The 15,949-nt window shown below is 43.9% G+C and overlaps 1 protein-coding gene across 4 annotated transcripts; it reads right to left on the reverse strand.

Annotated features, from left to right (window-relative positions):
- Nucleotides 1-199: 199 nt before the first annotated feature.
- LOC136679169 (lysosomal membrane ascorbate-dependent ferrireductase CYB561A3-like) lies at nt 200-14,150 on the reverse strand. 4 transcript variants are annotated; one of them, XM_066657534.1, is made up of 7 exons: nt 14,059-14,150; nt 6,727-6,924; nt 3,941-4,149; nt 3,243-3,397; nt 1,445-1,613; nt 1,251-1,283; nt 200-439 (listed from the first exon to the last, which is right to left on the reverse strand). In XM_066657534.1, the coding sequence occupies exons 2-7, from the start codon at nt 6,914-6,916 to the stop codon at nt 416-418; spliced, it is 780 nt and encodes a 259-aa protein (XP_066513631.1). In that variant the 5' UTR covers nt 6,917-6,924; nt 14,059-14,150; the 3' UTR covers nt 200-415. The 4 variants fall into 4 exon arrangements, with proteins under 4 accessions (XP_066513631.1, XP_066513634.1, XP_066513633.1 ...); XM_066657537.1 differs by lacking the exon at nt 14,059-14,150 and adding an exon at nt 13,784-13,868; XM_066657536.1 differs by lacking the exon at nt 14,059-14,150 and adding an exon at nt 7,484-7,611.
- Between the last annotated feature and the right edge of the window lie 1,799 nt (nt 14,151-15,949).

A 15,949-nucleotide genomic window follows, 5' to 3' on the forward strand; every position in this document is an offset into this window, starting at 1 on the left:
AAGGCACCGCTTCCTAGTTATGATTGGCTTGAATTATTTCCGCAACTCCCATTGGCTACTTATATTGCCAACGTTGATCTGAACGACAGATTTTTTTTTTTTTTTTTTTTTTTTTTTTTTTTACAAAAACCGGTTTAAACCGGGCGGTGGAACAAAAGGGTTCATGCAAAAGAAACGTTTCATGCAAAAAAATTATGCTTTTATTTTTAACATTTAATGATATTTTATGACATTTTATTGCTTTGACATAAAACTAGCTTAGATGCATATTCAGCCCACGATGGAATGCATAGTTTGGACATATGGTGTTTATTATATGACATAAAAAGAAAAGAGACAGACTGATGGGATAGAGCTTCTGTAAACGTCCACTGCAGCCCAGTCAGAGAACAAGGGAAATGTAAATCTCTGGACATCAGCTTTCATCTGAGGTCAGTGGCTGGAAATAAGAACAAAGATTTATGAGCTTTAGGCAAATCTTACTGACCTCACCATCTTAAGAACATCAGTAAGATTAGAGATTTTCTGACTAAACCAGACCTGGAGAAACTTATCCATGCTTTTATTTCTAGCAGGATTGATTACTGTAATGGTCTCTTAGCTGGACTTCCAAAAAAGACCATTAAACAGCTTCAGCTGATTCAAAATGCAGCTGCCAGAGTTCTCACTCGGAGCAAAAGAAGAGATCATATCACCCCCATCCTCAAATCCTTACACTGGATACCAGTCTGTTATAGAATAGACTTTAAGGTGTTATTACTGGTTTATAAATGTCTCAATGGGGTAGGACCAGCGTATTTATCAGATCTGCTACAGAGATATGAGCCGAGCAGAGATCTCAGATCTTTAGGAACTAGTCAGTTAGTCCTGCCTCGGGTCAAAACTAAACATGGAGAGGCAGCATTTAGCTACTATGCCACTTTTAAATGGAACCAGCTGTCTGAGAATATTAGAAGTGCCCCAACGTTAGACACATTTAAATCAAGACTTAAAACTCTCTTGTTTGAGCAGGCTTACAGCTCAGTTTAAAATATTCTGCACTTTTCTGTAACGGCATTTTATTTCTTTTATTTCTTTTCATTTATTGTCATTTTAAATTGTTTCAATCATTTTAATCATTTTACTCTTTTTATGTAATTGTCTTATTGGAATTTATGATTTTACTCTGGCTTTTAATGTAATTTCTTTTTCTGTAAAGCACTTTGAATTGCTTCTGTATGAAAGGTGCTCTATAAATAAACTTAACTTGCCTTGCCTTGCCTCACTTCATTTGTATGTGGGGCCTGTAGGGCAACATTAAAATTGATAATTGAACCTCATGAAATTGACCAATGAAATTAATTCTCAAAATAAATTAGATTTATAATAATACTTATAATAATAATAATATGAAAAACACACTTGATTTTAAACTGCGCACACACACATACACACAAAAACATACCCTGTACTCTCCCGCCTCGTTCCTGTGCTCTGGACGTCTCCACGTCTCATTGGCCAGGATTTTTAAGACGACCAATCCGAAGGCGACAAGGACTACGCCCAGAGAATTGCCGAGGAACGCCTCTGGAGGCAGCTGGGCATAAGGCACCGTCCCATTGGTGTTCTTCTTTCTGAAGGAAGGACCAATAGCAGGACAACTTTAGCGTTGGAAGGAACTTACACAGAAAAAGTCGTGCCTTTCGCTCAGTCTCTTTTCCTTTCTCTCTGACTCTCTCAGCGTTGCTTCTGATATTAATGGTATTTATAAAGTGTTTTCACCCGTTTGCCACAGTAACTTTTACTTTTTGGGGAAAACTTTAGGCTAGACGTTAGAATATGATGCATTAATGGAGTCGGTTCCTAACGCAGAGTGATTAGTTCTGCCACTCTGACTCATCCAAAAGTTTTTGGTTGGGACTCCACCACTCAGAGGGCACAGTTCCACGGTCCAATGAGGCTTGTAAGTTGACACTGAGCATGATGATATTTCAGTGCATTTCATTTCATACATTTTTAAGTTGTGTAACAACTGAATGCTTTTGTAAGCAATATAAGCACTTATAATCCGTCATTACAAAGAACCTCTAATATACCGTGTTAACACATGTTTAAGACTAAAGCACAAAATACATAGTGAAAGTGTGTGCTCTGAGCCTGTTAGATAAGCCATCCACAGACTGCACTCTGTCTGTGGCCTTTAAATAGCTTTAAGTGATCCATTAAGCTCTCTCTGCCTATAATAAACACAACAAGACCCACAAGTGTCTTTTGACCTTGAAAGCATGGTAGATGTCCGCTATTTCTATAAACTAGTGTATTCTCAAAAGCAAAACAAACCTTAATACTGTGTATTTATAAAGTAAAATTCTAGGGAAAAAAAACATACTTGTGGGCACAGATGATGTGCACACACTGTTTGCATAATCTTTATATAAAAAAAGCATGGCATAAAGTGGTTTGTTCTAAGCAGCCGCATATAAGCCTCCCATCACTGAGCTGTGGAGCATTAAGACTGCATTCTTTGGACGAGTGATGGAGCTCCATCCAATACCTTTGGGATGAGCTGGAATGGATCTAGAACTAATCTAACATCAGGACCTGACCTCACTAATACTATCAAGTGTTCCAGTATCTAGTGTAAAGTATCCACAGAAGAGTAAAACTGTAATAGCAGCAAAATAAATAAATTCTATATTAATACCGAGCTATTACCGGTGTGTAATATCACATGGTTCTGAGATATGTTATTGCTTAAAGGAAGCTGGGGAAATACCTTTCTCTGATACAAAAGATAATCTGATGACAACAACAGGTTTACTTCCTTATAGAAGGTCACGGCAAGTCCTGTGACTGGTCATGTGCTTTAGCTGTGTGACCAACAAAACAATAGACAAAATGATTCATTTCTAGTGCTGTAACAATGTAAAACAGTAAAACAGCACCATGGAGAATTGTAATTATTAGGTTTTTTTTTTTTAATTTCATTAAAAAAAACCTTTTATTTGAATGATTAATTAATCAGTTGCTATTAACTGAAGCCAACTGACTCCCTTGTGCCTCCCAGCCCTGGTGACATTTGAAAATTGGAAATTATGCAACAGCACAGTTATTGCCACCATTTATTTTTAAAAACCTTATTAGAATTTTGCTTGAAAATAAAATCATGAATCATGTTTTTTCTGTGACCACCTTGACTGACCACCCTGCAAGTAATGTCTTAGAATGTAATTGAAAAAAATACACAAACGGTATTTACATACAGAGCAAAGAACAGCTTCTCGTTGATCCCCGAGATGCAGGACACTATGCTGAGGACAAGGATAATGGAACCCATCCACACATGGGTGGGCTTGACAAAGACTCTCAAAGCCATTGGAGAACAAGGAAGGAGGAATGCCCCAAAACCTGCAGCCCACTAAAAAAGAGACACATCAAATGTATTATCCACTACTCTAGATTTTACTGCATGTTGTGTTGTTCTGCAATATATAATGAAGTTGTTTAATGGTCAACAACTTTGTATGTGTGTGTGTGTGTGTGTATCTCAAAACCTTGACAGGAAAGGAAATCTTCTTAACTTTTTATTTATTTATTTATTTATTTTTGCTTTTTCATTATGCAAATTTGGTACCTGGATACTCTTTTAGTACCTGCTCACTTCTAGTTCCCTGAGAGCAGAGTAGAAACTAAACATGTTGTGTAAACATTGCAGAGGGTAAACAGCCAAGAGAGACTTGTCTACATGACAAAATGCAGTCATCCAACACAAACAAGCCAAATAAAATCTAGCAAGAGATGGATGGTGCAATATGGAATGAAAAAACTGCTGATCTGTCTGAACTGATGCGCAATGCTGTGTTCAGTCCCAAAAAACATCAACAACACACAATCATTTTTGAGTAAACAGTGTTTACAATACTTTTTGCACACATTTCTAAGCTCTAATAAAAAGACAAACCTGTCCAGCGAAGAGGGCAGTGGTGACGATTCCAACCCAGCTGTGTAAGGAGTACACGTTTGGGATGTTGTTAGCATTGTGGTAGTCAAACACTGCACAAAGCCCCAACACGGCAAAGAGCAGCGAGAGCAGCAGGAGACCAGCATGAAGCAGCTTCCATGGCTGTTTATTCTGACCCCAGGTCAGTGGGATACGATACACCACAGCAGCTGAAAGAGAGGGAGAGAACGCTGATTGGTTGACAGAGACTTAATAGGTGTTGTCTGATTGTGTTTTGTTTAATATCTTCTCTTGAATTAAAGAAACAGTTTAAGGCAGTGGTTCTCAAACTTTTTAGACCAAGTACCACCCATTATCAAACATATATCTTTTATGGGCAATAAAAGTTTAGAAATAAAAAATGAGAAGTGGTCAATGTAATATCAGTTATGTGCTTTAACAGGCTACAGGTGAAAACAGCGCAGCGCTTGGGGCATGTGCTCACAGTGGCTCTCTGTGCTTGTAGCAGTAGGTGAAGGAGGGAGAGCGCTTTGTTAAACCTTGTTTTAGGGCTGTAACGATGTGTAGAACAGCCACGTTTTCCTTCAGCCGAGTGTTTTTCCTATTTTGTTTTCACGTGTACAGAATTCTTGCTTAGATCTTTCTCTATTTTTGCCTCTGGCTTTAGTCCTTCTGGGCCTCTGAGTATTTCTCGGGCCTGGTCTCTGCTTTTTATTATAAAATCATAATTTCTCGCATCTGTCTCTAGCCTTTACATTTAAGGTTTTCTTAAATGATCCTCCATCCCACAATCTACAACATACACATAAAGTCATCCAATCAAAGATTTTCTTTTTATACCAAACAAATACTGTGAAAGAAATAGTACACTGTGTTCTCCCCGTGTCCGAGTGGGTTTCCTCCGGGTGCTCCGGTTTCCGCCCACAGTCCAAAAACACACGTTGGTAGGTGGATTGGCGACTCGAAAGTGTCCGTAGGTGTGTGCGTGTGAGTGAATCTGTGTGTGTCTGTGTTGCCCTGTGAAGGACTGGCGCCCCCTCCAGAGTGTATTCCCGCCTTGCGCCCGATGATTCCAGGTAGGCTCTGGACCCCCCGCGACCCTAAATTGGATAAGCGGTTACAGATAATGGATGGATGGATGGAAATAGTACACTATATTTCTTCAGTCAGACCAGAAACTAGCTGCATGAAATCTAAATTATTTCACAAGCAGCTACTTCATTCATCTGTATTCTGCTCTAGCTATAAAAACAATCATCTGTAGTGTGTTTATTTATCATATTTAAAGTCAGCCGTTGTGTTAATACCAGCTGGTTAGTTAATGCATCTAACTGTGTGAATACTTGCATATAAGCAAAGCTATTCTAATGAACCATTTTATTTCCTGGTCCAGGTTTGTTTGATCAGTGAAATGAACTGATTCAAACGATAGTAACTGATGTGTGATCATGTGGTACATAATTAGCATCTTGACTGACTACAAAGTTTCAAACAAGTTTGAAGTGAGTTGCAGGAGGCTTTATAGAACTCAGAAGTTTCAAAGATTCACTGGTTTCATACAAGTTCATGAAAGTTTTTGATCCTAAGTTTTCAATGAAAACCCTGCCTTATGGAAAGCAAGAGTAACTGTGTAGTGTTTCAGTGTTTTAAAGTTGTAAAAACATCTTACACTTTGGTAAGACCTGACATCATTTAAAAGTTTACTTGTGGAGCAGTGCAACTGCCCATCTTTCATTGTAAGGGAGTTTTAGGTGAACAGGTTTTCAGTTCGTTTTTATGTACAGGGAAACAGATGAAACGATACTACATGCTAATGGTCCGTAGGAAACAGGCACAGTGAGCAGAGATTGGGTTAGAAAATATTGGAGCTTTCCTTTAACAGACTGGTAGTGTCCTTTCAGCACAGTTTATTGGTATCAAACAAAGACAAGCTCCTAGTTTTTAGTGTTATATCCAGAGACTCAACGAGCCTTTCACTCTATTTTACTGCAATCTGTCTGTTTTTATAGTTCTTTTTGTTTTATTGCCATTTTTAGAGGCTTACAGTAAGTTTTGTTTCCTCTGTGGTTTTCCTAGTTTTACTGTTCCTTATTGTGTGGAGTTTCACTGTTTAAGAGCTGACGGCTTGGTTGGAACTGCAGTAAACACAATAAATACTGATATAGTAGTCATTTATATTACTTTGGAAGAACAGTGCAGAGTGATATGTCTATCAAGTGGGTGAAAGTAAAAATATCATGCCTTATATTGCCATTTCTGTCACCTAAAAAATAATTTTTATTTATTTGTTATTTAATAAAGCCTAATGTGCATAAACCCACACATGTAGTCTTTTAATCAACCAGTTAATGCTCTATAGATGACTCCCACCAAGTTTAGCTCAGAACATAGATAATAATATAATACCTAATATAATGTAATATCACAGTATAATATGAGACAGGTTTCCTCCTGATGAACTGGTCAAACCTGTTTTTGGGTGGTTCAAGTGTTTCGCCACAAGGGCATGGGCTGCAGATTTAAAAACGTCAGTGATTACTGTCTGAGTTTATTGTTTTGTCATTGTATATGTCTTGCTTTAAGGATAACATTTTCTTTTGACTTTTTATTTGTAATAACCGTGGTGGCGTTTATGGTTTTGACAGCTGGGTATCATCACTAGGATAGAGGCCACCTTTAAAATATGAAGTATTTAACTGAAGTATTGTCTTCATATTTAAGCTTTTAATATGAATCGTATGCACTGAATCAATGGAACATGTCCCTTTGTGTAATTCAGTTCTCACCATTTCCATAGAGCACCACCAGCCCCAGTACCATCAGAACTGGGTGCCAGTTGAACTGCTTGTCTTGGTGGTCCCAGGCAAACCCCCCACGATATCTGCTGTTCCAGTGGACCACCAGCACCACACACACTACACTCAGCAGCACACACAGCAAGTGGGTTGCATAGAAAACAACTGTGGACCTCATCATGAAACCAGCTGGGGGAGGAAGACAAAATCATTTAATAATTGGTAAGAGGTGTTCTTGAATTCTTGTGATAATGAATATAATGTAAATAATAAGTAATAATGTAAATAATATAATCATGGACACAGTTTTTTTAAGACATGCACATTCTAAACAGACAATACACTTCTGTACATTTTATAGCACCTAAAATGAGAATAAGAAACCTAGATCTCATAAAGAAGAATAAGATATTGAAAAAATGGAAATAAAGTAATAATAAAGATAAATAAGCATGAAAGAAATATTAAAAGATATACCACACCAAAGAAAAAATAGATTTTATATTAGTAAAACTGAAAAAAATCTATTTTATATATATATATATTTTTTTTTTTTTTTACACTTGATTCATTTGTGCTCCTGAAATACAAGGTGCAAAATGAGGTTGACAATTTATAAAACATGCAGTACAATGTTCCATCATCTGCACACATACTTTTAAATTATTTTAATGACATATGAAAGACAAATTATTTTATCTATTTGACAATGCCACCTAACGTGTCAGAATGTAAATACAGCACTTACCTCACGAAATAACAGACATACAGAGCACTTCATCTATTAAAATAACAATAAATCAGAACTGTGTAGGGTCTATTCTCGCATGGGCAGGAAAGTTCCGTTTTTGGTGACAACAAATACCCAAGAGCCACCCGGTGTCATTTAGAGGGGACTTCCACCAAATTTGACAAAATTCCTGTATTAACAATGTAAATGATTACGAAATTTCAAAAATGTATATGTAAGATAATTTCATAATGAGTTAAAAAGTGTTTTATACCAATTTACATACTGCATTTATAATACAACACTTCAGACACCTGTCCTTCCAGGATTTGTTTTAAAACCTAGAGAATAAACAGGCTTTACATTAGATGTTGGAAGGCTGCTGATCTGATGGCCTTGAGAGCATTTAGTCCCCAGAGAAAGTTTATATAAAACTTATATAAAAACTCAGATGACAATGTTTGTTGATAGAAAGATTGATAAACAGACAAATAGATTGGACGTATGTGTTGACATCTGGTTCCACTCAACACCACTACAACAAAATACTGGTGTAAAGATTCTCTACAACTAAATATTTTACGTAAACCTCTCTGCAGGACTTTGTTTACATCACAAAAACCGAATTATACATCACTTTTGAAAAATGGGTGGAATTCCCCTTTAAAGCTGATTTCACTTCTCCTTTCTTTGCGTTACTGAAAACTCGCCTATTAGTTTCGTTTGTCTAACTGAGAACAGGTGCTTCCTTATTGATTTTAATGTGGATTAGGCGTATATATATATATATATTGTGACGAGCACCAGAAGAAGAAAGAGACTTCTTTAGCTTTTCTGCTGGTTTCCTGTGCCCACCTGGTGGTGTACCACAGAAACTGCACCTTTATTGACACAACCCAAAGCTTAACAACACAGGAAAATAGCCCAAGGTCATTAATTGCCATACTCATCTCGGTCATGGTGGCCACCCAAATTAACAATGCATAACTGACACCACAACCCATAAACAACAGTAAGAGCAGCACAACATCACTGATTAACTGAAACCATTAATAACTAGAACATCTAAGAATAAACAAAAACAGTCCCATGAGTCTCTGCACCAGTGGCACCTCCCATTGGCTGCCACATAGCCCCCACCAGAAGGGGTTAGTCGCCCCCGACAACCCCATCGCCCAACACAATGTCTCTCAAGTGTCCCGGAACCCGTCTTAGACGAGTAGGCTGCCTGATACCAGCAGAGGGGGCATCGTCCCTGTTTGTACATGGGGTACCTCCAGTACCCCCATCTCCAACGGTCGGCGAGGCAAGTGGCCGATATAGTGAGAGTCTGTCCTGGTGCAATACCACCATGCGCCCCCGGCCGGGCATGCGCACCTGATACACCACATCTGACAGCCGTGTCACAATGTCAGCAGGCCCTTGCCAGTGACAACAAAGCTTGGGGGACACACCCTTCTTGCGGACCGGGCAATACACCCAGACCTTGTCCCCTGGAACAAAAGCCCTCCCCCTGCACCTGGAGTCATAGGCCCTCTTCTGCCGCACTCCAGCTTCTTCCTGGGCTTGGCGAGTATAGTCATGGACCACCTGTAGACGTTCCCTCAGCCTCCTAAGGTAGTCCATTTCAGTCCCTCCAACAATCTCCGGCTCAGGTGGGGCCCCAAACACCAAGTCCACTGGTGTGCGGAGCTCCCGCCCGAACATGAGGGCAGCAGGTGTGCACTGGCTGGACTCTTGGACCGCAGTTCGATAAGACCAAAGGACCAGGGGCAGATGTTGGTCCCAGTCGCGTTGGTGTTGACTGGTGAGGATGGCGAGTTGAGTAGCTAGTGTGCGGTTGAATCGCTCAACCAGACCATCACTTTGGGGGTGTAGTGGTGTTGTCCTAGTCTTGTCCACCCCAAGCAGCCTGCAGACCTCCTTAAACACCTGTGACTCAAAGTTCCTCCCTTGGTCACTGTGGAGTTCGGCGGGGACCCCAAAGCGAGTGAACATCTCCTCCACCAGCTTTCCCGCAGTCGTAGTTGCACTCTGGTCCGGTACCGCATATGCCTCAGGCCACTTTGTGAAATAGTCCATGGCCACAAGTATGTACCGATTGCCTGACTCAGTGATGGGGAAGGGCCCCAGAACATCCACTCCTACCCGCTCCATTGGGGCCCCCACCATGTACCGTTGCAGTGGGGCACGGGACCGCTGAGTTGGTCCCTTCTGGGCTGCACAAGTGTCGCAGCAGTGCACATGTAACTCTACATCTTGTCTGCAACTAGGCCAATAGAACCTTCCCCTCAGGCGGTGAAGGGTCTTAGCATTCCCATAGTGTCCCATCCCCACTGAACCATGGACCAGCTCGAGTACCTGAGGTCGTAGCGATTGGGGCATTAGCAGCTGTAGTATGTCTTTACCCCGCCCTGGGGCATGCCATCTCCGGTACAGGAGGCCATCATGGATCTCCAGGTTGCCCCACTGGGAGTAATAGGCTTTCACCTCGGGTCCTTGTGCTGACACGCCCTTCCACTCGGGGCGCTGTGCACTCTCCAGCCAGCCCCTCACCTGAGCCAATACTGTGTCTGCCTCCTGGTGCTCTCCCAGTTGTTGCGGAGTCAGAGGGAGCCACCCTTCCCCACTGGGGGTAACCTGAGCAGCTGCTACCATCATTGCTATTTGGCCCCGCTCTTCTTGCCGTTGGCAGTGACGACACTTTTCCGCTATGCAGGGACGTCTGGAGAGGGCATCAGCATTGCCATGCTGACGACCTGCTCGATGCTGGATCTCAAAATCATATGCCTGGAGTACTTCTAACCAGCGAGCCACTTGGCCCTCTGGATGCTTGAAGTTTAAAAGCCAAGTCAGAGAGACATGATCGGTGCGAAGGAGGAAATGGCTACCCAGCAAGTAGGGACGGAAGTGCCGTACAGCCAATACTACCGCCAACAGCTCACGTCGAGTGACACAGTAGTTTCTCTCAGCTCTGTCCAAGGTGCGACTGAAATAGGCCACAGCACGTTCCCTACCTCCAGACTGTTGGGACAGGACAGCTCCAACGCCTACGTTGCTGGCATCAGTGTCCAAAATGAAGAGTCGTTGGGGATCCGGATAAGCCAAAACAGGGGCCTTTGTGAGAGCCTCTTTGAGTTGGTCAAAGGCCGTGGCGCACGTGTTGTCCCAACTGAAGGGCTGGCCCTTGTTGGTCATGCAGTGGAGAGGACTGGCTATGGTGGCGAACCCTCTTATGAACCGGCGGTAGTAAGATGCCAGTCCTAGGAAACTCCGAAGCTCCCTGACATTCCTGGGGTACGGCCAGTCCTGAACCGCAGCCACTTTGGCGGGGTCAGTGGCTACCCCATGAGCACTCACCACATGCCCCAAGAAGGTGGTCTCCCTCGCCAACAGCTGACACTTTATTGGGTTCAGCCGCAACCCAGCTTGCCGTATAGCAGTGAAGACCTCACTCAGGTTCGACAGTGCTGTGTCGAAGTCGTTGGCATGCACCAGCAGGTCATCCAGGTACACAACACAGCAGGTTCGGGGAATGTGTGCCAGTACTCTTTCCATCAGTCTTTCAAATGTTGCCGGAGCATTGCAGAGTCCAAATGGCATCACATTGAACTGCCACAGCCCTTGTCCCAGGGTGAAGGCAGTTTTTGGTCTAGCTTCAGGGGCAAGCTCTACCTGCCAGTAGCCACTGCGCAGGTCAAGGGAGCTAAACCAGCTGGAACCTGCAATGTGGTCAAGCGCATCATCTATCCGTGGAAGTGGATAGGAGTCCTTCCTGGTGACAGCGTTGAGAGGGCGGTAGTCTACACAGAAACGCCAGCGGCCATCCTTCCTCCTTACCAAGACAACTGGGAATGCCCACGGACTGTCAGAAGGTTCGATCACACCAGCAGCCGCCATCTCGCGGATCATATCCTCTGCCACCTGTCGTTTTGCAAGGGGTAGCCGGTGTGGGCGAAGGCGAATAGGCAGAGCAGAACCAGTGTCAATGGTGTGTTGGACTAGCCCAGTCCGCCTGCAGTCTCTGTCGCTGGCAGCAAAGATGTCTATGTTGTCATCCAGGAGGCACTTTAACTTGTGGAGCTGGTCATGGGTCAGGCCGGCCCCACTGCGTTGCCATAAGTCATGGACAGCCATGATTGTCTCAGCAGATGGGAGGATAGCAGACCCAGTTTTTGGGGCTTGGACGAGAGGCGGCGATGCTGGGTCACAGGCAGTAGTCGATGTAGCACCAGGATCCGGAACTAGCTGGGGCGTGGCTGCATGACAACTTGCTTGCCGGCTTTTGATCTTCTTTTTACTTATTTGGCCACGCTGGAGGGCAAAAGTCTTTGTGCCAAGGGTGATGGCCGGCCTCGACACATCAACACAGGCCTCCCAGCGGCTCAGCAGGTCCAAACCGATGATGCACTGGTCCTGGATGTTGGCGAGCCAGAACTCGTGTGCCAGCTCCATGCCCCCTGCCAGGATTTGCAGTAATTTCCTCAACTGGGTGTCGGTTGGTAGCCACCCACCTGCACGTGAGTCGAGTGTGCTAGGGAGGACACCAGGTCGAATGAGGGAAATAGTAGATCCTGTATCAACGAGGGCTCTGCAAGGTTGGCCATCAACAGTACAATGCAAGTATAGCCCTTTCTCATGACCTAGCCGGCCTACCAGCGTGCATCGTCCTTGGAGGGGGGTGGTTAGACGGAGTGGTGGTCCCCTCACTAGGCCACTCCGCTGTCGTTTCCCTGTGGCTGGGTAGCCCTGGCCTTCGGAGTTGGTGCAGGGCAGTCGCGTGCCACATGTCCAGGCTCATCACATCGATAGCAACGGTCTGTTATTCGCCATGGACGTCTTCGGGCTGTCCTGGGTTGAAGCTGGCAGAAGCTGCTATTTCCTCCGACCCCTCACTGTCAGCTGCTCTTGCATATGGGTGGTGGGCGAGAGCTCTCTGCTGGTGAGGTCGTGAAGAGAGCACTAACTCAGCTCGTTCGGCTTCGTGGAGGGCTTTGCTAAGAGACCGGGGCATGGCAAGGCGAACATGTTGGCGCAGCCGCTCCGGGGACAGACCTTGCAGAAAGGCATATAGGCTCAGCTCCTCCTGGCCAGCCGGGGGGAACTCCGGATAGCCACGCCTGGCATACAGCTGCACGTCTGCGGCAAAGGTGCCTAGGTTCTCTCCTTCTTGGCGACAACGTTTGGCTAGTAGTTCTCTGCTCTGGTTGATGGAATGCTGCTTCCCAAACCGCCTCTCCAATGCCATTGTGAGGGCACGCAGGTTTTGCTGCTCCACTGGGGCCAGATCAAGGAGCACCTGCAGTGCACCCCCTTCCAACGCCAGGGCCAGGTGTGTGGCAGCCTCTTCGTCGCTCCAACCACTGTGCCGTGCCGCTAGTTGGACTTGTGAAAGATAGGGCTCCAGCGGTGTCATCCCATTGTATTTGGGTAGCTTGGCTAGCGTCTTGGGCATAGCTCCTGCCTGCTGTGAGCTAAACATAGGCGCTAGCGTAGCTGTTTCGCTAGCAGGAGAAGCTATATCATTAGCTACTAGCTCACCATCTTCTGTGCGTTGCAGGCTTTCACCCCTCCTCCGTGCCTGTGGGGGGTGGTGCCGTCGCGGTGCGCTGGCCCCATCTGGGAAGCCTTGCAAACGCTGATCGTTGGCTCGGCTTCTTTGTCGCTGTATCACATCTTCCAGAAGGCGCAGATCCTGCTGTATGGCACGTTGCAGTTCCTCAATCTCTCTCTCCATTCTGGGAGGCGCTGTCATCCCACTTCTGACACCAATGTGACGAGCACCAGAAGAAGAAAGGGACTTCTTTAGCTTTTCTGCTGGTTTCCTGTGCCCACCTGGTGGTGTACAACAGAAACTGCACCTTTATTGACACAACCCAAAGCTTAACAACACAGGAAAATAGCCCAAGGTCATTAATTGCCATACTCATCTCGGTCATGGTGGCCACCCAAATTAACAATGCATAACTGACACCACAACCCATAAACAACAGTAAGAGCAGCACAACATCACTGATTAACTGAAACCATTAATAACTAGAACATCTAAGAATAAACAAAAACAGTCCCATGAGTCTCTGCACCAGTGGCACCTCCCATTGGCTGCCACAATATATATATATATATAGCATTTTTATAGTGCTGAATAAATTTCGAAACTTTCCGAAATACGAGTCTCACACAAATTCAGATTCGGTAACTTGTTATGGAACAGTCCCTTCCACCTTAAATGGTGCAGCAGCCTGAACATGAAACTGTTGTATCATTTAAGGTGGAACGGAAATCTCCAAACAGAAGTTTGTGAAAAGAGAACCTAACCTTGTATTTGACGAACATATGTCAAGTATTTGTAGTTTTAATTACATATTGTGCGTATTATCTCTATTTAAACATTTGAATTAGTAGATTTAATCATATTTGCATGATTGAAAGACGAGTGAATGTGAGTCTGTCCTTTTTCCTGTTTACACATACGTAGGTAAACGTAAAGAAAATAAAGGTCACCGAAAGCTATGAACTATATTATTAAACACTTTTAAGAATTATTTATAGCTCCTAAAACACAAACCTCAACGAACCATGTAAAAACGTACCTTCGGTTTTTCTCAGAGTAATAAATTTGTCATTTTTCTATGTACTTGCTTCGGACCACGGTGTGACTGGGAAATGTAGTCCACTAGGTCCGGTAAAGGACTACAAATAACGTTAAAGGTAAAATGCTGTTGACAAATCAAAAACAACCAATGACAATGAATCATTATAATTGATTAATAAAAAATAAAAACGATGTGAAATACTCTTCTTAGTGTAACTGACTGAGACAGAACAGTTACACAGGCACATGCACAGACATTTTTGGGGCAGGTACTTAAGCCAAATAAAGAAATGGGCATGCATCACCAAAATTATTCATTCATTCATTCGTTGTCTGTAACCACTTATCCAATTCAGGGTCACCCTGGAGGGTGCGCCAGTCCTTCACAGGGTGACACACACACTCACACATTCACTCACACCTATGGACACTTTTGAGTCGTCATACCACTTACCAACATGTGTTTTTGGACCATGGGAGGAAATCGGAGCACCCGGAGGAAACCCACGCGGACAAGGGGTGAACACACCAAACTCCTCACAGAGAGTCACCCAGAGCGGGACATGAACTCACAATCTCCAGGTCCCTGGAGCTGTGTATGTAATGTTTCAGTGTCTCTATAATGTTAAGTGTTTGGTTAATTTTGCACCAAACAACATCAGGAATTGCACAAACACTGTCTGTCTGTGGGTCAGAGGAGAAGTGTGTAGCAGTGGTGTGGCCTGGCACTCAGCACAGCATGAGTGCTAGCCGGAGGAGGAGGGAGTGGTAAGGCAGGAGCTTGTTCGCGCCGCAGACCTGATTGGGGCAGAATTCTCACAATAAATGCTTGTCAAATATCAAAATACAATTGATGAACGAGAGGGTAATTTTTATTTTTAAACATGGATGAATGAAGAAAAAAATTGGGCTCCAGCAGAAAGGGCACTTTTCTCATCAGGGCAAAAGAGCAGGTGCTTGAGCACCACTAGGGGTCTTTGAACACCGCAGTTTTGAAGTGTGTGTATAGCTTTGACACTGACTGCATTTTTTCACTCATGACATATTTTCCAGTGTATAAATAATAACACAGAGACATGTTCATTTATTCATTCATTGTCTGTTGGGTCGGCATGGGTCCGAAGCCTACCCGGAATCTCTAGGCGCAAGGCAGGAGCACACCCTGGAGGGGGCACCAGTCCTACACAGAGCAACACACACACACACACCTAGGGACACATTTGAATCACAATTCAACCTACCAACATGTGTTTTTTGGATCATGGGAGGAAGACAGAGCACCTGGAGGAAACCCATGAGGACATGGGGAGAACACACACCAAACAGTCACCCAGAGTGGGACTGGATCCCACAACCCCAGGATCTTGGAGCTGTGTGACTCCACCTCTACCTGCTGCACCACCATGCCACCCCACATGGACATGTTAAGGAGGTTAAAACTTTCACTGAAGTGGGACCTTAAGATACTAGATGCATGTGTAAAAATATAAAAGTTAGGCTGAGTCTGCTGGGCCTGAGCTCCTTCCTCTGCAGTTGGATCCTGGATTTCCTGACTGGGAGACCTCACTGAATCTGGGTCAGAAACAGCATTTCAACACAACTGTGCTGCAACGCATTTAGAACCACATCATTATGTTTGCTGATGACACTACTGTGGTAGGTCTCATCAGCAGGATGACATCAGTGTACAGAGAGGAAGTGCGGCAAATGACACACTGGTGTAAAGTCAACAATCTGTATCTGAACGTGGGCAAAACCAAGGATAGTTGTTGAACATAAGTTCCTTAGTGTTCACTAAGCAAAGACCTTCACTTGAAACATCAATCCATAGTCAAGAAAGTCCAGCAGCATCTCTGCATCCTTCATAAGCTCATCTCCCACTCACCATC

Source organism: Hoplias malabaricus, chromosome Y (genome assembly GCF_029633855.1).
Source record: "Hoplias malabaricus isolate fHopMal1 chromosome Y, fHopMal1.hap1, whole genome shotgun sequence".
In the NCBI taxonomy this organism is placed as follows: Eukaryota; Metazoa; Chordata; class Actinopteri; order Characiformes; family Erythrinidae; genus Hoplias; species Hoplias malabaricus.